The sequence below is a fragment of the Dromiciops gliroides genome, chromosome 5, assembly GCF_019393635.1.
Source record: "Dromiciops gliroides isolate mDroGli1 chromosome 5, mDroGli1.pri, whole genome shotgun sequence".
NCBI classification, from domain to species: Eukaryota; Metazoa; Chordata; class Mammalia; order Microbiotheria; family Microbiotheriidae; genus Dromiciops; species Dromiciops gliroides.
In genome coordinates, this window is record NC_057865.1 from 164976591 (window position 1) to 165001497 (window position 24907).

A 24907-nucleotide genomic window follows, 5' to 3' on the forward strand; every position below is an offset into this window, starting at 1 on the left:
TCTGTAAAATGGAAATAACAATAACAATAATAATTAATAATAATAATTCCTACCTCTCGAGGTTATTGCTGAGAATCAAAGGAGGTAACATATGTAAAGCATTTTGCAAACTTTAAGTCCTTATAATTGCCAGTTATTATTATTTACTGCCTTTCATGTTTTCTAGGGGACTAACTAATGAAAAGAAAATTAACGTCTATAATTTAGATTTGTTTTTGTTTTTTTGCAGGACAATGAGGGTTGTGTGTCCAAGGGGGGGATTTGAACTCAAGTCCTCCTGAATCCAGGGCTGGTGCTTTACCCACAGTGCCACCTAGCTGCCCCTATAATTTAGATTTCAAGCAAAGCATGCACTTTTTACTTTGGATCATATGGAGGAAGCATCACTGACAAATTGTGGGATCTATTTCCTTCTAACCTTATTTTCCTTGAGTAGGGGTTCTTAATTTATTCTGTGCTGTGGACTCCTTTGGCAGCCCTGTGAGTCTATAGACAACCCTTTTCATGGTAATTTTTTAAATGCATTAAATAAAATACATGCGACTACAAAGGAAACCAATTATGTTGAAATAAAGATGTAATTTTTTCCCCTTATTCAACTTCATGAACCCTTTGTAATCTAACTGTGGATCCAAGATAAGAATCTTTGCTAGATAGAATAAGGCAAGTTACCTAAAGTAGAGAGAAGGAAAAGGATGAGAGGCTGTTAAAATATTGACGATGTTATGTGCTCCTTTATAATGAGATTTGAAAATGAAAGTGTGGGTAGAAAGGTTAATAAAATGCGGAAAACCGTGAAAAATTGCCTAGGGATGGGGACCTCTTTATAATTGCAGCGTCTTTGGGGCTTTGTTAAAAATGAGTCAGGCACACTCTCTCTCATCACCATCTACTTTATTTACATCCCAGAGAAATCTTTCTTAACCCTTTGGTTATGCAGAGCTTTAAGAAAAGAAAGAAAATAACAGATTGCAGACCCCTGCCAGGGGAGTGCTTATTCCTTACACCTGTCAAAAGCAGGTACCAAGCCTGAGGTCCTGGGAGACCCTACTGTCTCGATAAAAGTTCAAGCGTAATTTCACAGTCCACCAAGGAGCCCACAGGTTTTCCAGTTCTCAGTACTATCTGAAAAGTCACAGGGATAATAAAAGCTTGGGAGTTAGATTAATTCATGACTGATAACAGTTAATTGCTAGAGAGGGCACTGATCTTCCCCCCTCCTTGACATCACAATTATATTTATTTTATCTCAGGCTTTAAGATTAGGACTCCTTTCCTGGAAGACTTGAATATTAAAATACTGACTTGGTTAGCATAGACTAAAGCTGACCCAACTCAAACTGTAAACTGAAAACCTGGAGTCACATATTTATGCAATCTCTAGTGTTATATCTTCTTTGAATATTAACGTGTATAATATCCCACCCAACTTTTGTTCTTTGTGGGGAAATAGAGGCTCTGCAGCATCAAAACTGTGGTGGGAATATGACCACTCACAGGTAAATATTGAATTATAAATTCTAGTTTATACATTTTGAGGCTACTGCATGATCCCAAGATACTTGCTATTGCAAAACCCACCTTTAAACAATATTCTGGAGTTCTGTTACAACAAATCCTGAGATACCATGATCTCAGAGGAATCAAAACCGCATGTGGCCCCAAAAGGTAATGGAAAGATGCTTTGTGGGTATAAGAAGGATGTGGCATGTTAACAAAGATGGAATAAAGTCATCAAGAATAAGTACAATTGGACAAGGAAGAGGATTGAGAATGATATCCAGCTAGGTCTCAGGACAAATAGTAAATCTTGTGAAAGGGTCAATTTCATTCTAATTTACACCATTCAAATTATAATTATAGAAAATAGAGGCTTTTGGTTCCAACCTGATGGAAATATGCAATGTAAATTTGAATAATTTGACTACTTCCCTGAATTCATAATTCCTACCAATCAGCACCTAGTTGTATAAGACCCAGAGAAAGGTCTCTAGGACATTGAGTTGGTCCTTTATGGAAAATTTATGGAAAGACATGGGCAAGAATCGTACTGGTTAAGAAGGTAGAGAGGGGTTGTAATTTGTAAAAATGGAAGAATATCCATACTGGGAAGATTCACAGAACCATTTATGGCATCTTGTAGTCACCAACTCACTCTGTTTCTTTTTGTAGGATTCCTATCATACTTTATCCCTCTTCCCCCACCCACAAACATTTTTGCCCACCATAGCAAACTTTTATAATTTCTCCCAGGAGAATCTACTTCTCCTAGGAAAGATCTACTTGGGTAACAGCTTATGCAAATCTTTGTAAAGGCAGAGATAAGTTTGTTGAGACATATTTCCCTTTCTTTTTATTTTTCATTTTGAATATGAATAGAGGTTCAACCTGACATAAGAATTTACTGTTACAATGTGCTATCTCTGATGTTACAACCATGAATGAAAAATTTATTCATTAAGTACTTATTATGTGCCAGGTGCCAGACTAAATTCTGGACATAAAATACCAAAATAAGATAGTCACTTCCCTCAAGGAGCTAATTCTAATGAGGTAGAGGGAAATATTGATTTGATTATTGAGCCCAAGGCAAGAGGCAGAAAGTGGGGAGGGGCAGCAGATGAGAGTAGAGGGCAAGATGGCCATGGTAAGCTGATGAATAAGATGTAAAACATGGACTAGAATGTTAGCCTGGGGCCATGTAGATATTGTAAGATAGTTGAGTTTGCTTGAATTCACTCACCTATCAAGACATGGCCCATGTTGGGAGTTCTAATGCTGTGTTGATTAACTCTTCTAGGGACTGGGAAGATTTTTCTGATTGTTTTATATATATTGACATTTTAAAATGTTTATTTATTTATTTTTAGGCAATTGGGGTTAAGTGACTTGCCCAGGGTCACACAGCTAGTAAGTGTCAAGTGTCTGAGGCCGAATTTGAACTCGGGTCTGCCTGACTCCAGGGCCGGTGCTCTATCCACTGCGCCACCTAGCTGCCCCTATATTGACATTCTTGACTTTAGGAATAGGACAGGTCTCCTAAAGACCTCACCATTTAAATCTTTGCTTAATCTCATGCAGCCTGACCCTTTAAGTAAAGGACCTTTGAATCTGAACATTTGGGGAGATTTAAGCCAACTATACTCAGGCTTGAAATGATATTGTCAAATCTTCTAAACCTATTTCTTTGCTCTGCTGAGCTAATTAAAAAAAAACAAAAAACAAAAAAACTTTCAGTTTCTGTTCCATTACATGATTCAACTTTTTTCAGGGAGGTTCACTTACTTATCTATTTTTTCTTTCTTTTTTTTTTTTGTAGGGCAATGGGGGTTAAGTGACTTACTCAGGGTCACACAGCTAGTAAGTGTCAAGTGTCTGAGGCCAGATTTGAACTCAGGTACTCCTTTATCCACTGCACCACCTAGCTGCCCCCTCACTTACTTATCTAAATAAGAAAACAAGCAAGGAATTTGTATTCATGGGTTAAAAAAGGAAATGGGAATTCTAAATTACTAATCTCAGTTCTTATTCCAGTTTACCCTTTGTCAGCCTGAGAAAATCAGAAAATCCAAGTATCCATTCTGCCAAGTACATGACAGGATTATTAATAGTATATTCGTCATAAGGAAATGAGGGTTCCAGTCAAAAAGCATTTATTAATTGCCTACTATGTGCCAGGAAAGCAAACTTTGTTTCTGTCTCCCACCCCCCCCCCAAAAAAAATCCCAATAGTTCATGCTCTCAAAGAGCTCACAGGAAGAAACAACATGTAAATAACTAGGGGATATACAGGATAAATTGGAGATAATCAATAGAGGTAAGGCACTAACATTAAGGGTAATTAAGAAAGGTTTCCTATAGAAGGTATGATTTTAGCTGGGACTTTAAGGAAGCCAGGCAAACCAGGTAATGGTTTGAGAAGGGAGAGGATTTTAGGTATGGGGGGACAATGAAAATGCCTAGAATTGGGAGATGGAGTATCTTATTTGAAGGAAGTCAGTATCACTGCACATGGTGAGTGGGGAGTAAGAAGTGTAAGAAGATTGGAAAAGTGGAAAAAAGTCAAGTTATGAATGACTTTAAATGGGCAGCTAGGTGGTGCAGCAGATAAAGCACCGGCCCTGGATTCAGGAGGACCTGAATTCAAATCCGGCCTCAGACACTTGACACTTAGTGGCTGTGTGACCATGGGCAAGTCACTTAACCCTCATTGCCCCACCACCCCAAAAAATGAATGACTTTAAAGGCCAAAAAGCATTTTCTATTTCATCCCAGAGGTAATAAGGGCCCCATGAAGTTTAGTGAATAATGGGAGTAACATATTCAGACCTACACTTTAGGAAGAACAATTTGACAGCTGAGCTGAGTGGAAGATGGACTGGAGCGTAGAGAGTCCTGAGCCAGGAAGCTATTGCAATAGTCTAGGAGTCAAGTGATGAAGTCTTGTACCAGGCTGGTGGCAGTGTCTTATATGAAGAGAGATATTGTGAAGTTAGGACCAATAGGACTTAGCAACTGGTTGAATATGGGGGAAGAGAGGAGAGAGTGAGGAATTAAGGATGATGGTGCCTTTGATAATAATAGAAAAGTTAGGAAGATGAAAGAAATTTTGGGGAAAAAGTAATGTGTTGCGTTTTGGAGTTGTTGACTTTGTGATATCTATGGGATGTTTAGTTGGAGATGTCCAGTATACAGTTGGAGATGCCAGAGTGGAGGTGAGCACAGAAGATAGGACTGGATAAGTAGATCTGTGAAACATTAGTATAGAGGGATGATAACTGAATCCATGGCAGCTAATAATACTAAGCAAAATATTATATAAGAGAGAAGAAGGCTCACAGTTAATGGGTTGGACCTGGATGTTGATAGGGTAAAAGGACTTGAGAAGGAGGGTCAGACACATAGGAAGAGAACCAGAAGAAAGTAATATCACTAGACACTAGATTAGACATTCTTGGTTTTGGGGTTTTTTTTTGTGTGTGTGAGGCAATTGGGGTTAAGTGACTTGCCCAGGGTCACACAGCTAGTAAGTGTTAAGTGTCTGAGGCTGGATTTGAACTCAGGTCCTCCTGACTCCAGGGCTGGTGCTCTATCCACTGCGCCACCTAGCTGCCCTAGATTAGACATTCTTTAGAGAGATGGAAGAATTAAGGAGAAAAGGATGATTGACAGGAGTCAAAAAGGATGAGGACTGAGTAAAGGTCATAAGATTTGGTGATTAAGAGATCCTTGGTAATTTTGGAGACATCAGTTCATTGGAATAATGAGATTGGAAAACAGATTTTAAAGTTAAGAAGAGAGTAAGAGGAAAGGAAGTGGAGGCACCCATTGGAGATGGATGACCTCCAGGAGTTTAGCTACTAAGGGGTGGAGAATAAAGGATGATTGCTAGTGGGTCAGGTTAGGGTTTTTTTTTTTTTCAGGGCAATGAAGGTTAAGTGATTTGCACAGGGTCACACAGCTAGTAAGTGCCACGTGTCTAAGGCTGGATTTGAACTCAGGTCTTCCTGACTCCAGGGCTGGTGCTTTATCCACTGCACCACCTAGCTGCCCCCCAGGTTAGGTTTTAAATTTTTTTTTTTTTTAGTATGGGGACCTACTGCTTCTGGCAGTAAGGAAGCAGCCAGTATAAAAGGAGAGATTGAATATGTGAGACAATAAGGATGAGGGAGAGAGTAAACTGCAGGAGAAGGAGGGATGGAATGGGATGAGTTGTATATATGTAGAGGGGTTTGCCTTGGCAAAGAAGACCCCTCTTTATGTGAGATGGGGGAGGTGGGGATAGTTACCAGAAGAGGGTGATATGAGATGAGAAGAGAGCAAATGGCCTCATTATTTTCAGTAAAATATGAAGCAGGGTTCTCAGCTGAGAAGTGTGTGTGGGGGGGAGCCATGGGAAGTTTTCAGAGAGATTAAAAAGTTCACCAATGCTAATGAGTGTGAAGTGTATTGAACAACTTAACTGTTAAATTTGAGTGCATACTGTGGGAAAGAGCAATCTATACAGGTTTTTTTAGACATACCCCTGTAATTTATGGCCAAGGCTTTCCTAAGTCTTGACTAAGACTGACTGGGCTTGATATTGGGGGCTACCTCAAAGTGTAAAAGGGAAGGGTTAATGAAGGAACTACCTTGATGATGCATTTCTCTGCCTTATAGCTACAAACATAAACAAGCTTATGATTTTAAAAGTGGAATGGCACAGATAGGTAATATTTCAATTTTTAAAAATTCAATATTTTATTTTGTCCCAATTACATGCAAAAACAATTTTTAAGATTAAAAAAAAATTGTGTTCCAAATTTTCTCCTTTCTTCCTTCCCTTATCCACTCCTTGGGAAGGAGAGCATTTTAATATATGCTATACATGTGCAATCATGCAAAACATATTTCCATATCTAATTTCAGATTTTAAACAGTAGCACTTTAAATCATAGAATCATATGACCAAAACCCTATAGATGGGAGAGACTACAGAGACAATCTAGTCCAATCCCCTAATCCTTTCCTTAGTCCCTCTCCTGCTAAAATAGTCTTTTCTTATCCTTATAGGACTGAAAGGAAATTCTGAGGTCATGTGGTCTAACTTTTTTTCTCTAGGTTTGCTGATATCACTGGAAACAGATGGATGCCTAAGCTAAACTCTTCTTGGGTAGGTAGTCCATATAATAGAACACAGGGGAAGAAAAATGCTTGGATTGTTTCAGCAGAGATAAGAATATTCCTCTTAATTGACGAGATTCCAGTATTTCTTTAACAAATAAAATCACTGAGAACCCAGGGGAAACATCTTGGGTTCGTGAGACCCTCAGCTAGAGATTCTTGGGTTTGGAGTTCCATTCCCTCTCCCACCCCTACTCTGACCCCTGTGCATTTAGTTGTATGACTTTAAAAAAGACATTTAACCTCTCTGGGCCTCAAATTCTTTATCTGTAAAATAGCACTGTTAAAAAAGTGATTTCTTGCTTCCCAAAGATGATATAAGGGAAAAAGGAGTTATATATACTTAGCTCATTGTGATCCTCCAAGCAAAGAGAACATATGACCAGATTGATTGACAGAAATGCCTTTATTTATTGTGTCTCTAAACTGACTTTTAGGGATTGGTCATCACACTATGTCAAAACTATATTTTAAAATCAGTTAAGATTGGGCAAAACATAAAAGTTCATGTTTTGATTCGGACTCTTCCACAGGGTTTGGGGTCTGCTTGTTTGTTTTTGGTTAATGCTAAAAGGAGATGGCTTAGTTAGCACTGAGGCACATGTATCAAGGATGTGTCAGAATCTAAGAATTAGATGATCTAGTGGAGAAAAATTGCTGCTGGGTCCATCAGAGGTGGGGCAAAAGGGGAGAGAGGGTGTCAGGGTCCTTATTCCTTCTTGTTCTGTACCTAGCCATTTAGTATTGAAGGGGTTTATGGCTGGGGAAGCCTGATCTCTAATTAGGGGGATTAGGCATCCCAGTCTCACTCTCATTGCCTTGATAACAAACCCCTACTTGGCGACCTTGGGATGATGCTAATTACAATTTGAATTATGGCTCACGTCTGGGTGTACCCAAAGGGAAAAGTAAAACAGGCTCCTAGATGCACAATATAAATTGGTTATAGGTCATTTATTCCTACCCAGAAAACAGTGATAACCATTAATAGAGTCACAGTACACATCAACAAAATGATTTAAAAGAGATTCAGTTAACAATTTATACATACTAGTACAATTAGTTGGGAGGCTGATATTTCACACTCTATTGAGGCATAATACAATTGGCAGGACTGACTGCTAATTAGCTAGTTTTGCATGTTAATGCCCTTTGCACTGTATACTTACTCTTTTGCTGAAACCCTGATGGTAAAGCAACCAAACTTGGCCAATCGTTTCTTTCCAGGGCCATTTTTCTCCTCCACAAATACTTCCCCTAACTGACAGTCACTGCCACTTCAGAGGCTCCCCCTTTGTCAGTGGATGCTGCTACTCTCACTCCTAGAGGGAATGATACTACCACTACAATGTTAGACTTCTAGATCTCTTGAAACTCACAAAATTCTCTACATAAGGAAAGCCAACACAAGAAAGAAATGTTCCCATCCCATGCACAGACTTGCCTAGGCAAGACATGTGCTCATGCCTTCTTGGCCTTCACTGCACTCAGAACAGTTCAGTATAGTCCTCATCCTTTAAAGTCATCAAGGATAAGAGAGAAGAGGAGGGGCAGGCTGCCCTTTTGGTATATCCACTTCAGCATCCAATTAGGGAACCATCATAGTGCAAAGCCTTCCTTGATGTATCCATTGTACATGGATGGATGTAGCATCCCCCCGTATTTTCTTCCCCAGTTCCCAGATGGTCAACTAGAAGCAGGCAGAGAAGAACTGCATGTGCTCACAAACTCATGTCACACCAAGATTCATAAGCGGAAGACATGTCATCTTCTATAAGAGAAAACAAAACAGAGGACCCTGAACAGACACATTCTGCCAGAGACAGTCTCTCATTGCCAGTGTTTCATCTGAGATCTTGATGAACTTGTATAGCATTGCTGAAAGTATACTTTATGGTATTACTGAAGGCATACTTTGCATCAGCACCACTAATAATTTTTTTCAGAATTCCACAAATGAAATCAACAGCTTGATGAAGGCATGTTGCTATTAACTTTGAAGAGCTATGTTATCTGTCTCAGAACCATAATTTTAGGTCTTAAGCAATTTATTATATGTGTTTATGCATCTCTCTATATATGCATATGTATTCTATCTGGCATTCAAGATAAAACCACCCAATGGCACCTCTTAGAACAAAATTTGACATTTATAACAGTATAAGTCAGGGGTTCTTAACTTGAGGGTCCATGAACTTGTTTTTAAAATTATTTTGATAACTATATTTCAAAATAATAATAATAATACCTGGCCCTTAGCACCTACCATGTATCAAGCACTATGCTAAGTGATTTTTGAATATAATTTCATTTTATAATTGATATAATAGGTTACCTTTGTAATCCTATGTATTTTATTATATGCATTTAGAAATATTATTGTGAGAAGTCTATAGGTTTTGCTAGACTGTCAAAGGGGTCCATGACACACAAAAATTTCAGAACCCCTGGTCAAAGGTGAGACCCTATCTAGGGAAACTACTATCATTACATGTCTAGTAAATAAAAAGAATCATCTATTAATATAAATATTGTCCACTTCACATAGGCAAAGAGATAGTCTAACTGGGCAATCAGAATCCAGGAAATGCACATTCTACAATGCCTATAGATCAGTATATGCAAATCTCTCCTCAGGCCATGGGAACTGCACTCTCCCTGAAGACTCAAGGATGTAGAATTGGATTTTGCAGAAAGGGCCACTTTAAGAGAATTTGTTGTTGTTGAGTTGTTTTTCAGTCATGTCTGACTCTTCCTGACCCCATTTGAAGTTTTCCTGGTAAGGACACTGGAGTGGTTTGCCGTTTGCTTTTCTATGTCACTTTATAGATGAGGAACTGAAGCAACTAGGGTTGTGACTTGCCCAGGGTCACACATTTAGTAAGTGAGGCCAGATTTGAAATCAGGAAGATCAGTCTTCCTGACTCCAGGTCCAGCACTTTATCTACTCACTGAAACACCTAACTGCCCTTTTAAAAATACATCACAATAGGGGCAGCTAGGTGGTGCAGTGGATAGAGCACTAGCCCTGAAGTCAGGAGGATCTGGGTTCAAATCTGGCCTCAGACACTTACACTTACTAGCTGTGTGACCCTAGGCAAGTTACTTAACCCTAATTGCCACTTAACACTTACTAGCTGTGTGACCCTAGGCAAGTTACTTAACCCTAATTGCCTCACAAAAAAAAAAAATGCATCACAATGAAGCCCACAGACTATTACAACCATTCACATCACCCAATTTCTAGCGATCATGATTATTTTTGTAATAGCAAAGCCACAGAGTTAGTTGTATAGTAATAATTATGGCACTGATAGCAAATTGTCTCTAGATAATGCAGAAAATGCAAGAGAGCTCATAAATGACTCCAGATGCATGGGAGCAGCCATATCGATAATGGGCAAATACACTTTTGTCTCAACAAGCCCCTTGCAGAAATTGGGGCCATCATGCATTCTTCAAGATCACAATGATTTCTTGGGTGTTGCTTAGCAGAAGTGTAACGATTGGAATGACGTCACCTGCTGGAGACTTACTGTAGAAGAGTTCCGCCCATGAAGCGAAGGTCTTTGAGGGCAAGACCAGGAGTCTTCTTTGGCGTCAGGAAGTGATGCAGGCTAGTGGGAGGAGGAAGGAAGAGACTGGCGCTCAGTCTCACACTCTTTCCTGGGGACTCTGGTGGAGAAGGGAACTAGAAATGCGCTCTCCTTTAATAGATAGGAATCTAGGCCTTTCTCTCTCTCTTTACCAAATTCTTATTCTCCTTAATAAATGCTTAAAAGCCTAACTCTTGCTAAAACTTATAATTTATTGGCAACCACTCATTAGATATTTTAGACAGTTTAGCTAGAATTTTAGCCTTTAACAGAAGTCACTGTGTCTGGTGATCTGCCATTGGTTGTGATATTAAAAAGACAGTAAAAACAAAACAAAACAAAACAAAACAAAAAACAGGGGCAGCTAGATGGCGCAGTGGATAGAGCACTGGCCCTGGAGTCAGGAGTACCTGAGTTCAAATCCGGCCTCAGACACTTAACACTTACTAGCTGTGTGACCCTGGGCAAGTCACTTAACCCCCATTGCCTCACTAAAACAAAACAAAACAAAAAACAAAACAAAACAAAAAAGACAGTAAAGAAGATTAGCATGAATCAGACTACATGTAATAGCTCATAAAAGGCACCCCCTCTGGTCTGGAGCCTGTATTTGTTTCACAAGATCATCCCGGGGAGTGGCTTTTTCATGTGGTAGATTCCTTCTCAGAATGTCTTCCAGCTTCACCTCAGATCTCTGTTGCAATCATAGGCAATCTAGATGAGGGCTTATTAAAATTTTTCCACTTGTTACCCTTTTTTGACAGAGAAATTTTTACATGACCCCAGGTATATAGGTATATAAAATAGGTATAAATAACCTTTGACTGTTGCCAAATTTTTTGTGATACCCATGTGTAGTTATGTGACCCTATATTGGGTTGTGACCCACTGTTTAAGAAGCTAGAGTCTGGTGGATAAACTACTGACCTTGGATTTAAGAGCAAGGGTTAGAATTCAACCTCAATCACTACTATGTGTTCCTGAACCAGGGGCAGGCAACATGTATTTATTAAACACTTATTAATGTGCCAGCTCTTGTGATGATGAACCAATCCCTTAACACCTCAGCCTCACTTTCCTCATCTGTAAAATGGCAATACTAATATCTGTAGCAGTTATCTCAGAGAGATTTGGGGGATCAAATGAGACAATATATATATTTTTTTGGTGAGGCAATTGGGGTTAAGTGACTTGCCTAGGGTCACACAGCTAGTAAGTGTTAAGTGTCTGAGGCCGGATTTGAACCCAGGTATTCCTGACTCCAGGGCCGGTGCTCTATCCACTGTGCCACCTAGCTGCCCTGAGACAATATATTTTTAATGTAATAACCATTTTTATTTATAGTTTGGGGTTCCAATTTTTATCCCTCCTTCCCTCCCTCCTTCTTCCCTTCCCTGAGGTGGCAAGCAATCAGATATGGGTTATACATGTATGATTATGTAAAACATTACCACATTTTTCATTTTGTACAAGAAAACTTAATTAATAGAAAAAAATTTAAGAAAGTGAAAAATCGTACATGCTTCAGTCTGTTCCATCAATATCAGTTCTTTCTTTGGAGGTGGATAGTATGTTTCATCAATAATCTTTTGGGATTGTCTTGGATCATTGTATTGTTGAGAATAGTCAAGTCATTCACAGTTCTTCATCAAACAAGATTTCTGTCTCTGTGCACAATGTTCTCTTAGTTCTGCTCAATTCACTACACTTCATTTCATACAGAGACAATATATTTAAAGTGCTTTGAAAACCTTATTATGTGTTCTCGTGTTCTCTCTCTCTCTCTCTCTCTCTCTCTCTCTCTCTCTCACTGAGTCTCTTTCTGTCTTTCATCTTTGCTAAATGAGTGATTTTGATGGTGTAGAGGGAACTCCTGGTTAGAGAATGCCATTTACTAATGCAGATTATCAACTGCCCTAGCATTTATAGTCTTTTGGAGTTGCCTGGGGCACTGAGAATTTAAGTGACTTGCCAAGGGTCACAAGCCAGTATGTATGACAGTCAAGACTTGAATCCAGGTCTTTCTGACTCTTTCTCTCTCCTGGAAGTGTATCCTATCTAGGCAACTAGGTAGACCAGTAGATAGAGCACTGGACTTGGAATCAGGAAGACCTGGGCCTCAAACACATAATAGCTGTGTGACCCTGGGCAAATCACATAACCTGTTTACCTTAGTTTCCTCTTCTGCCAAATGAGATGTTTGTAAAGTTCTTTGTAAACCTTAAATTACTATATAAATGCTAGATAATTATTATTCCATCAAAATGGCCTCACTAAAACTTTTAAGAGCACGACTTTATTTGCAACATGGACAATCAGTTATTATCATTTCCGAGAGTTGGTTGGCATTGATTTCCAATGAATTTGAAGAATAAGAAGACAGGAAGGTTTAAAATATTAAGACCTTTATTCAAGATGTCACCTTCCTATTTTACCATTCCTCTGCAAATGTCTACAGAGAAAAGAAAGTGCAAATGACTTTGATACCCTGAAATAATTGCTGGATTTGATTTGTCAGATGTCTCCACCACTCCCCAATATATTAAATAACAGGAATCAGACCTGCTGAATTACTAAGGAGGTAACATTTAAAGACTTGCATTGACTGTCTTCATTTGTATACCTGTGGACTTTTAGAAGGTAAATAAAAATATGATCTGGATGCTGCTGTGTCCAGACCCACTCTTTGCTCATTTTTACAGGAGTTAATACTTGTTACTGTATCAAAGGGGGTTTCTGCTACCATAATTGAAGTCATGGGACCTTTGTCATCCATGGTCTAGAGTTCAACATTGGTATGTGGACAAACTACAAAAGCTTTCCTCCCAGGTCAAAGTGACAACAAGAGAGAGCTAAAAGAGGTATTTTATCTAGAAATTTAAGGCAATTAAAAAAAAACCACACAACTGAAAACCTGAAGACTTACCAGAACTGCACAGTGAAGGTAGTAATGATTCTCAGGTCGCTTGCAACAGCTAAAAGGTCAAAAATCAACATGGAATTTCTACACCTAATTATTGTAATAAGAGAGAAAACTCTTTTTTTTTTTTTTAAAAAAAAAAGGTCAAATCCTTTGCTGGTTAAAATACTGCATTATCTAAAGGAAACAGTGGGTTATGTAAGCTGGGTTTTGCTATGGTGAGACATGTTTTTGTTTCTGTTTAGTTTATTTATGTAGGTTGAATAAAATCCTGAAGTGCATTTTGCCCAAGGTTTGCCACAATAAAGAATAATCCTTTTGTAGGTCTATTTACGCAGCTAGGTGGCAAAGTGGACAAAGCACCCTCCCACAATGGAGAAAGACCTGAGTTCACATGTAATCCCAGACAGTTACTAGCTGAGTAACCTTGGGCCAGTTACTTAACCTTAGTTTGCCTCACTTTCCTCATCTGTGAAATAGGGATATTAATAGCACCTACCTCCCAGTTACTATGAGGATCAAATTAGATAACAATTATAAGGTACTTGCCACAGTGCCTGGCACAGAGTAAGTGCTATATAAACATTAGCTGTTATTTTCCTGATTCCAAACCCAGTCTGCAGTGCATGCACAGCATTAAGCTGTGAGCATATGAAATTGAGCCACTGCATATATATATATATAATAGATGAGAGAATCTCAAAAGTCGTGAGATGTTATACAGAAGAAAACAATGTCTCTAATCTGATCTCATTTGAATGAAGAAAACAGAAATGAAGCGAATGAAATAAAGGGCTGTTTGCTTTGTGCCTTAGACACTTACTAGCTATGTGGCCTTGGACAAATCACTTAACCTTTCTCAGACTCAGTTTCCTCATCTGTAAAACTGAGATAACAGCATCTCCCTAATAGAAATGCTGTGAGGATCAAATGAGATTATATACCACATTTTCCAAACATTTAAAATATATATGCACACATACGTGTATATGTATGTGTGCATATATACATACATATACACACTATAAATATAAAAAAATACACTATATATATACATATAAATGTTATTATTTTATCCATTTCTAAGAAGCTGTAGAGTTGGACTGGGGCAGACTTAAAGACTTGTTTAGAGACTAAAAGATTTCAGAGACACCAAGTGAGTTTATGTACAGTACAGGTTTTTGTACTGTACAATCCAAGGAGCCTAATTTTATCCAACATCCACAAAGTGGCCTCTTAGCTCTCTTGGCTTTCCAGAATCTCATCTTTGTTTGCTTTAGTACCATTTAAAAATTTTTTCAAGCAGCATATTGGGAGAATATAATGTTTGAGTCAGAATGTAGTAGATCCACTGTTATAGATGGAAAAAAAAGACTTTCTATGTAGATCTCTTGATATATGAACTTCTTATATTGCTTTATTTAAAATTTTTTTTTGCGGGGCAATTGGGGTTAAGTGACTTGCCCAGGGTCACACAGCTAGTAAGTGTTATGTGTCCAAGGCTGGACTTGAACTCAGGTACTCCTGAATCCAGGGTTGGTGCTCTATCCCCTGTGCTATCTAGCTGCTCCTATTTTTAATTTTTAACAAATTGTTTCATTCTTTGTTTTTGTATCCCTAGCAACTAGTATGGTGCTTGGCACAAAGAAGGCACTTAATAAATGCTTATAGATTGACATTTTCCAGTATTCATTTGAGTGTTGCCCTTCCTGTTTCATGCTTAAATGTTTTTGCTTACCTGAAAATGAGAGACAAGAGCTGGTCAGCTTGAATGTGATATGCAAAGAACCAGAAGGGTTCCAGATATTTAAGAAACATTTTATAGAAAGACATGGACAAGAATTACATAAGGTGAGAAGGCGTGGAGTAGTTGTGATCTGTACTGTTGGAGGGAGTACTAGTGGCGTCACAGTTCTGTTTAAATATCTTAATTACAGTTAGAAGCAGGAGCTGGCTTTGCTTGGCATTAGAGAACATAACCGGTTCCAATGAATGGGAGTTACAGAGAGGAAGGTTCAGCTGAATATAAGGAAATACTTCCATTAATTGGACAGCTCTGATGAATAGAAATAGATTGACCAGGAGGCCATGAGTTCTACCATCATCATCATCATCAAGGGGGTGTTTCTATGGCACTTTAAACTTTGCAATACACTTTAAATATGGCACATCACTTGAGTGTTACAATGTCCTTCTGAGATAAATGATGTGGGGGGCAGCTAGGTGGCACAGTGGATAAAGCACTGGCCCTGGATTCAGGAAGACCTGAGTTCAAATCTGGCCTCAGACACTTGACACTTATGAGCTATGTGACCCTGGGCAAGTTACTTAACTCTCATTGAGCTGAAAAAAAAAAAAGAGATAAATGATGTGGATATTATCATCCCTATTTTATAGATGAAAAAAAATGAGACTTGGAAAAGTTAAGTGATTAGCTTTTAGCAAAAACCAGAGGCAGGATTCAAACCCAAGTCTTTACTTACTTCAGGCTTAGTATATTTTCTACTACAGGGCATTTTTTCCATCATTGGAGGTTTTTGATCAGGACCTTGGAAGAGTGTTTATTATAGGTAGGAGTCAAAATTTGCATAGGTGATATTTGATGCCCTTTCTAACTCTAGCATTCAGTGACTCTAATTCTTAACCCCAGTAATTACTACTACCTTATTTCTTGTTGCTGAGTTTCTGAGAAATGCCTGGGAAAATCATAATGTGCTTAATGAATAAGCTAAACAGCATTCATGCTTAATAGCTTTAACTGGGCCCTCATTGGTGCTTAGCAATTTTTTCATTTAATTCTTATTTTCTCTGTCATATTCCTCAAAGAAGTTGTTTCAAGCCTGTTTCATTCTCTTTAAACCCACAACCCTATTCCTCATATTTTCAGCAGATTATTTTATTTCTTACTTTGTTGGTATAACCACTAGGTGGAACTGGAGAGCAATACAGCTCCAGCTGTCAATCAATCACTCCTGTGCTTGGAAACTCATAGATTTATGTCAAAAGATCTTATTCCCTCCTGCTCCTTTCCTGTGAGTAGGCCTTTTTTCCCCCTTTTTAGTGATTCACTAAAGAATGTAAAGGGGAGGGGAGGGAAGAGGTAACCTTCCTTTAAAATCTAAGGCACTCTCCTCTCCCTCCAAATAGAAGAAGAAAATGACTGTCCCATTTCAGCTTTCTTGCTTATGAATCTGTACTATTCTCATGTTTACCAGGAATACCTTCCTGGAGGTGGCTCCTTCTCTTTTTTACAGGGGGATTCATTAAAACAACTAATGAACGCTAATCTCTATTAGACGCATAGCCTTTAACCCCCGGACAGTTTCCATAGACAAACTCCAAATTAAATTTACAAAACCTCGGTAATTTAGATCTCTATCCCATTCTGGGCTTCATATATTTATATTGTGAACTCCTTGAGGGCAGGGACTGTTTTTTGCAACTTTTTGTATCCCCAATGCTTAGCACAGTGCTTGGCACTTAGTAGATACTTAATACATGCTTATTGACTGATTAGCTGGTGTAGCCTTGGGAAAGTAATCCCTGTTTGCCTTAGCTTCCTCATCTGTAAAAAGAAGTTAACAAGGGGCATCTAGATAGCACAGTGGGTAAAGCACCAACCCTGGATTCAGGAGGACCTGAGCTCAAATCCGGCCTCAGATGATTGACACTTACCAGCTATGTGACCCTGGGCAAGTCACTTAACCTTCATTGCCCTGCAAAAAAAAAAAAAGGTTACTAATACTACCTACCTCCTAATATTGTTGTGAGGGTCAAATGAAATAATTGTAAAGAGCTTAGCACAATGTCTGGCAACATAGTAAGAACTATAAAAATATTAATTATTAGTTTTAGTAGCTGTTATTAATCAACTAGGGTCACTAGTCAGTAATAAGTTAATTGTGTGATATGTAAATTAAAAAAAATCTATATGGAAAGTAACAAGGAAGGAACAAACAAGTGTGTACATGCTTGGTCACTTTTCCTGGTAGCCAGAAAAGGGATAATCTGCTTTCTCTAAGAGGCGGAAAGGATTATTGGCTCCCAGCAGAGTGAACAGAATTGGGGAAACAACCAGATGCTGTTAATCCAGGTGAATGCCTCTCTCACTGCTTTGGGGGCTACAAATCCCTGGTTCTGTTCTTCTCACTGTTGCCCAGCCACAACACTGGATTAGTCCCTTCCTGATTTCCTGCGATCTGGATACTTCCTTTCTCTGACCATGCTTCATGCTGGACCAACCCTCTGGCAGGTCTTCAAAGCTTTTTTTTTTGGTTTGTTTTTTAGGTTTTTTGTTGTTTTTTGGTGAGGCAATTGGGGTTAAGTGACTTGCCCAGGGTCACACAGCTAGTAAGTGTCAAGTGTCTGAGGCTGGATTTGAACTCAGGTACTCCTGACTCCAGGGCTGGTGCTCTATCCACTGTGCCATCTAGCTGCCCCTCGAAGCTTATTTTTTAACAGCTGCTTGCTGGGGCTCTTCTCAGGTGCTTCCCCATTTTCAGTGCTTCTAGTTCAGAATAATTTTCAGTTTTTTCTTCCAAATTCAAAGTCAAGGATAAAACTTGGGAGTTCCCTCCCTGCAAGTCTGTCTGTCTGTCTGTCTGTCTGTCTGTCTGTCTGTCTGTCTGTCTGTCTGTCTCTCTCTCTCTCTCTCTCTCTCTCTCTCTCTCTCCCCCCTCCCCCAAATCTTGTGGATGTGGCCCAAGCTGGGCTCCAGTGAAATGAGGGCCATCCAACATGAGCTTCCAAGTTGCTCATCCATACCTCAAAACTTGTCTTTTTCCCCATATTTTTTTTCCTCCCTTAGAAGAAGAGGAGATCCCCTCCTTACCAAAGGTAGTCCTGCCTACTCTTTCCTTGATCACCTCTCCTCCAGTCTGTTTTAGGACCTGATTCATCAAACATTGCCTTTTTTTCTTTGGTATGTATTTTTAAATATACCAGGGATATATTTCATGGGAAGGTCACTAATAGTTTTTGGGTTGTGGACCCTTTTGGCAATCTGATGCGGCCTATAGATCCCTTCTTAGAATATTGTTTTTAAATTCATAAAATAAAATCTATAGGATCACAAAGGAAATCAATTATATTGAAGTATAATCATATATATCCATACCCATATCCATATATATGTGACTTCATGGACTTTAGTTTCAGAACCCCTGATCTATAGTGCTATCTTCCACTCAGCCTACAAACATGCTTGGGTCTTTCCATCCTAAAATAGTCTCTTTTTTTTTAGTTCACTCTAAACTCTTAAGTAGCATGTCATCTTTCCCTTCCCTTTCTTTAAAGAGTAGGCTATACATGAACTGAAATTTGCTCAACTTTCTCATCTTATCTTTATTTTTCAATCCTTTGTAATCCTCCTTACCTTGAAGCTGCTCTGTTGAAGTTCACTACTCACCTCCTCATTGGCACATTCAATGGCCTTTTCTTAGTCATCACCCTTCTTGCAAATAACTTATCCAAATACACTCTACTCTCTTGTGTTACAGCTGGGCCCTGAGGTTGAAGAGTCAGAATATTAGACAGTTATACAGTCAAAGATGCAGTCAGGCTATCCAAGAATAGCCTTTCATCACAAACTCACCAGCATTGGAAAATTAGACATTTTCTGGACCCTGACCACTGTAAACATAGCTTATGCATACAAGATGCTTAAGTGGGAGAGAAAAATGCAAGCATCCATACCTTGCTTCACTCACCTCCTTCTAACGGGTCAACATACCAGGATAGGCACACAGAGATATACCCACATCATATGGAAGTTTTCCTGGGATGCCAACTAATGCCTTCCTTTCTTTTTCTTTCTCTCTCTCTCTCTCTCTTTTCTCTCTCTCTCTCTTTCTCTCTCTCTCTCTTTCTTTCTTTCTTCCTTTCTTTTTTTGGTGAGGCAATTGAGATTAAGTGACTTGCCCAGGGTCACACAGCTAGTAAGTGTCAAGGGTCTGAGGCTGGATTTGAACTCAGGTCCTCCTGAATTCAGGGCTGGTGCTCTATCCACTGCACTACCTAGCTGCCCCTACTAATGCCTTTCTTAAACCCTGGATGATAACCTGAGTCTGAATTATTCTCTGCAAAGCATTGGGGGGGGGGGGAATGACAGTTCTAATTCATGTACAAGTTGTAATAGATGTCCTCTAATACTGAGATTCTGGCAATCTCCAAAAAGGCTTCACAATCCTACCAGCCCAGTTGCTGACCTGCAGTGGTCACTGCTCTTCCTCCTCATATCTCCCAGCTACATATGGCTGCCACTAGTCACTAGTGGTACCCTTCCTGTGGCCAATTCTGCTTGCTACACTACAGGCAGTATTCCTATCCTATAACCCCATTTCTTTCTCCCCTGAGGAAGGTGGTTGAAACCTCCAAAAGTCCCTTCTAGACAAAGCGCTTAATAAGAGAAGGGGACACTAATTTTCCCCCAAAACTGTCTTCTCATCTGAATTTCCTTCTTACCGTTGAGGGTGCCACCATCCTTTTAGTAACTTGAGTGCGAAACCTTGCTGTCATCCTCAATTCTTCTCTCTTGTTCAGTTGCATAATCCTGTCACTTCTTTCTCTACGTCAAATATGCATATATCCATATTTACATATGGATATATACATATGCATATAAATATATACAACATACATATACATATATACATACATCTATATCTACCTAATGCCTTCTTACCCTTTTAGTCTCCTTACATTCCATTCCTCTCCACATATGGTATAGACCAGCCATCCTGGCCTCCTTGCTTTTCCTTGAACACAAGTCTCTGCCATCCCCCAGGCCTGGAATGCTCTCCCTTTCCAACTTCCAACTCTTAGAATCCCAGGGTTTCCTTTAAGACACAGCTCAAACACTACCTCCCCCAGGGAAGTTTTTCCTGGTTCTCCCCTCTGCTAGTGACATCCAACCTAGGGTTACCTTCCACTTACTAGATTGAAGGCATTAGGTAGGGACAGCTAGGTGGCGCAGTGGATAAAGCACCGGCCCTGGATTCAGGGGGACCTGAGTTCAAATTCGGCCTCAGACACTTGACACTAGTTGTGTGACCCTGGGAAAGTCACTTAACCCTCATTGCCCTGAGGAAAAAAGAAAGAAAGAAAGAAAGAAAGAAAGAAAGAAAGAAAGAAAGAAAGAAAGAAAGAAAGAAAGAAAGAAAGAAAGAAAGCATTAGGTAGTGAATGTAGAGTTGTAAGTGCCAAACAAAGAACTTCAGATTTGATCCTGGAAATAAAGGGGAGCCACAGGTGGAGTTCGTTAAGCAGGGGAGGTAACTGGGTCAGATCTATGCTTTAGGAAAATAACTTTGACAGCTGAGTGGAGGATGGAATAGAGTAGGGAGAGACTTAAAGCAAGGAGACTCATTTGAAGGCTATTGCTAGAGATGACAAGACCCTGAATTAGAATGGTAGCTATTTGTGTGAGGAGGAGGTATAGATGGACATAGATATAGATGTATGTACAGTTTTGGGGGAAAATTAGTGTCCCCTTCTCTTATTAAGCGCTTTATCTAGAAGGGACTTTTGGAGGTTTCAACCACCTTCCTCAGGGGAGAAAGAAATGGGGTTATAGGATAGGAATACTGCCTGTAGTGTAGCAAGCAGAATTGGCCACAGTGCCTGGCACTGTTGTAATCCATGCATGTTCTTCTCAAGAAAATACGGTTGTGATTGCTTTGTCCTTTAGATAGTAAAGAGTAAGACCGACATAAAGTAAAGAGACATATGCTCACCAAAGGCATTTTGCTGCTGTTAAGGAATATGTCCAGTAAAGTCCAAATGAAAAAGGGATTCCTTATAGATGGTGAAGCCCAATAGGTTTTCCCATTTGTGGATAGTATTGTGCCAATTGATATCAAGCTCCAGAACCCTGCAACATCTTCTACATGAGATTCTTGATCCCTCACAGGTATTTGTCCTAACTGTATACCCAAGTGGATAAAGAATGCTAATTGTTAAGTAAAACAAATTCTCACATGAGTCATTTAAAAATGTATTTTAAATTTTGCATTTCAGTCTGTCATCTCTCTGTCATGAGATGGGCAGGATTCTTCTTTACTAATCCTTTGGAATAATGGTGGATCAATTGGTTGATCAGAATTCTTGATATATTTCAAAATTACTTGTTTGTAACTATATCGATGTTGGACTACAAATTGTTCTCTTGGTTCTGTTCATGTCACTGCATCAGTTAGTTCATACAAGTCAGTTCATACAAGTTTTTCTGTCTCTTTGAAACTATCTTTCCCCTAATTTCTTATAGCACAATAGTAAATTACATTCATACACCACAATTTGTTGAGCCATTCCCTAATCAATGGGCATATCTTTACTTTCCAGTTTTTTACTACCACAAAAAGAGCTCCTATAAATTTTTAGTACATATGGGTTCTTTTCTTCCTTCTTTGATTTCTTTGGCTTTTTTTTTTGAAGTAGGAAAGAAAAGATATAAGGGAGGAAAAAAATGAATGTTTGATTTTCGATGATGATAACGATGGTGGTCATGATAATAATCATAGAATATCTTTATACCTCAGTACCAATATTAGAGTTCAATGGTTTCATTGCCATTTTTCTCAGAAAGGGGTCTTGTACCATTCTATCAGTCCTTCCAATTATCTGGGGAAAGGCAAGCATTCTTATTTTGCAGAGAAATCTCATTAAATTCTGGGAGGTTAACAGACTCAGGAAGTTTAAACAGAACTTAGCAGGGTGTGTGTGGGGATGAGGAATACTGACAGAACTTAACACTATTTTCTGTCTAGAGCTGTGCTCTCCATTAACTACTTAGTCTAACATGTTTTTCTTGAGAAAGACATTACATACATGCTTGTCTTCTGCCAGTGCCAGACACTTAGCAGCGGTTCTGAAGTCCACAAATGGCCTTCAGTTTACTCTGGCTTGGTACTGTTGTCGTGGAGGTTCAGCCAACTAGTAAAGTCCTCTGGTCTTCCCTCCCTCCCTCCCTCCCTCCCTCCCTCCCTCCCTCCCTCCCTCCCTCCCTTCCTTCCTTCCTTCCTTCCTTCCTTCCTTCCTTCCTTCCTTCCTTCCTTCCTTCCTTCCTTCCTTCCTTCCTTCCTTCCTTCCTTCCTTCCTTCCTTCCTTCCTTCCTTCCTTCCTTCCTTCCTTCCTTCCTTCCTTCCTTCCTCCCTCCCTTCCTTCCTCCCTCCCTCCTACTCCTCCTTCCCTTCCCTTCCTCCTTCCTTTCCCACACACACACTCTCCGGGGGAGATAAAAGATAATGACAAAAAAAAAGTCTTCCTGTAGTTTTGCTGCCTTACTCTAAATGATGAAAGTTTGAACAGGTCTAACTCGGCACAATAGAAGAGGATTGCCCTGCCCTCCCGGTTCTCCAGGAAGCTCTTTTGCCGGGCTATCTTCACACCTCCAACTCTTTTAAAGAAACTGTTTGAGGAGCAAAGAAGGAAAACCCCAAGCTCAAACTCCAGCTGCTGCTGAAACTCTCACTCAGCTCATCTTAGAGACTCTCCCAAAAGCCTCCTAGTGTGGCCCAATATCTGGTCTCCCGCTTTGCTCCCACAGCTATTTGGCAGCTGGTTCGCTTCCCCCGCCGTCCCCCCCGCACCCCTCCACCCAGCTTGCGCCCTCTAGTCCCCCAGGGGTCGGAGGAAATCCAGGCACTGAGGCTACTGCTGCTGCTGCGGGTCTGCCTTTTCCCCACCCCTCTCTCTCAGCCCACGCCCCCAGAGAAGTCACGGAGAAGTGGAGGCGGGGTAGCCAGGTCCTGGCGACCCTTTTAAAGCGATAGGGCAGGGGATGGACTGCATTGAGGCGGAGCGACTCCTGCCGAGAGTAGAGGGGCCAACTCAGTGAATTGAGGGAGAAAGAGCAAGGAGGCGAGCAAGACTCGTAGGCAGAAGCCGCCCGGCGGTGGCTTCAGCCGCGGTGGCGCTGGCCAGAGAAGGATAGCGCGAAGCCCTCCTTTCTCCAGTCTGGACCAGCCCCACGCTCCCTGTGCCCTCTCCGCCCCTCTCCCCACCATGCGCACAGGCTAGCATGCCCACTGTCAGTTAAACCTGCACTCGAAGAGAGGGGCGAGCGGAGAGCGGGACTTGGGGAAACTTTGGGGACCAGGGAGCGCGTGTCGTAGGCGCTCCCACCGCCGCGATGCTGCCCGCCCTGCTCCTCGCCCTGGTCTGCCTGGGCGACCAGCTCAGCCCCAGCCTGGGCTGCCAGCTGCCGTCCGACTGGAGACCCTTGAGCGAGAGCTGCCGGGCGGAGCTGGCCGAGATTATCGTGTACGCCAAGGTGCTGGCGCTGCACCAGGAGATGTACAGCATGTACAACTACCTGCCGTGGCAGTACGAAGCCGCCTCCGAGGGAGGGCTTTTCTACTCCGCCGAGATCGAGATGCTGTGCGACCAGGCGTGGGGGAGCATGCTCGAGGTGCCCGCAGGCTCCAGGCTCAACCTCACCGGCCTGGGCTATTTCTCCTGCCACTCCCACACCGTGGTGCAAGATTACTCCTACTTCTTCTTCCTCAGGTGAGCGAGCGCCTCCCACGTAGCTGGCAGAACTCAGCCTCCTGATTGCCTGTCTGCTTGTGAGCATGTGACAGGTCCTCATTGACAGCACCTCACACTACTCCTTTTCACTTATAGACAGACCCACGTGGACACGCGTAACCTACATGGGCCACACATACACACACACCCCCTACATCACTAAGATCTTTGCCAATGAGCCAAAGGTATAATGGAAGCGGTGAAATTATATCTAGAATTCTCCTCTTTCCAAGAGTTTGAAGGATTTCCCAGTTAACATTTCTTACCAGCTTTTTAATTTTGTGTCCTTGGCCAAGTCACTTAATTTCCCTAGGCCTCAATTTCCTCATCTGTAAAATGAAGAGATAGAACTAGGTGATCTCTGAAGTCCTTGCCAGGCAATCGTGTGGGGGTAGATATTTAACAATCAGCTTTTCAGGAAAAAAAATGTTGGGGACACACCTAAAAGTCCCTTATTAACATTTTCTCCATCACCTTCTTAAGCCCAGATAATCAACAAAATAATAAATCAAGCCCTGCTTTGGAGCATTTGCCGATTTTCGAGGTGTAAATACTCATATTGAAAACTTAAGGTTCCAGGTCTAGAACTATGATTGAATTCCTAAAAATAATAGCTAACATTTAGACAGTGCTTTAAGGTTTGCAAAGCACATTACAAGTATTGTTTCATTTGATCTTTACAACAACTTTCTGAAGCAGGTGCTATTGTTATCACCATTTTACTGATAGGGCAAGGTAACTGAATCTGAGAGAGGTTAAATGGCTTGTCCAGGGTCACGAAGCTATTAAGTATCTGGAGTAGGATTAAAAACAGGGTCTTCCTGACTTTTAAATCCATCTGCCTGTAATAACCTGCAATAAGAGAGCTATGGGAGAAGGCATCAATCAGGGTGTATCCTAAACTGAAATGGTTGTATGCAGTCTACAGCTAGATTCTTAGCATATTTCATTGCTCTACCTATGGGGCTAAGGGACCCTATACCCCAGAGAAGAGTGGGCTAGACTTGGAGTCAGGAAAATTTAGGTTCAGATTTTGCCTTTGATGTAGCAGCTGTTGGACCATGGGCTCCCACTTAACATTTTGATGACTTAGATAACTAAGAAACTAGCCTTCATATAAAACTTGTATTCTTCCCTAACATCACACATAAATATGTGTACATGTTGTCCCTCTCCCTCATGGCTTCTTAGAAGGGGAGGG

At 40.5% G+C, this 24907-nt stretch overlaps 1 protein-coding gene across 1 annotated transcript in view; it reads left to right on the forward strand.

Annotated features, from left to right (window-relative positions):
• Nucleotides 1-22814: 22814 nt before the first annotated feature.
• CCDC3 (coiled-coil domain containing 3) overlaps nt 22815-24907 on the forward strand; it is a 108922-nt gene continuing 106829 nt past the window's right edge. The window contains exon 1 of the mRNA XM_043965234.1: nt 22815-23685. Coding sequence (XP_043821169.1) covers nt 23309-23685 — 377 coding nt within the window. The 5' untranslated portion in view covers nt 22815-23308. The remainder of the gene's footprint in view (nt 23686-24907) is intronic.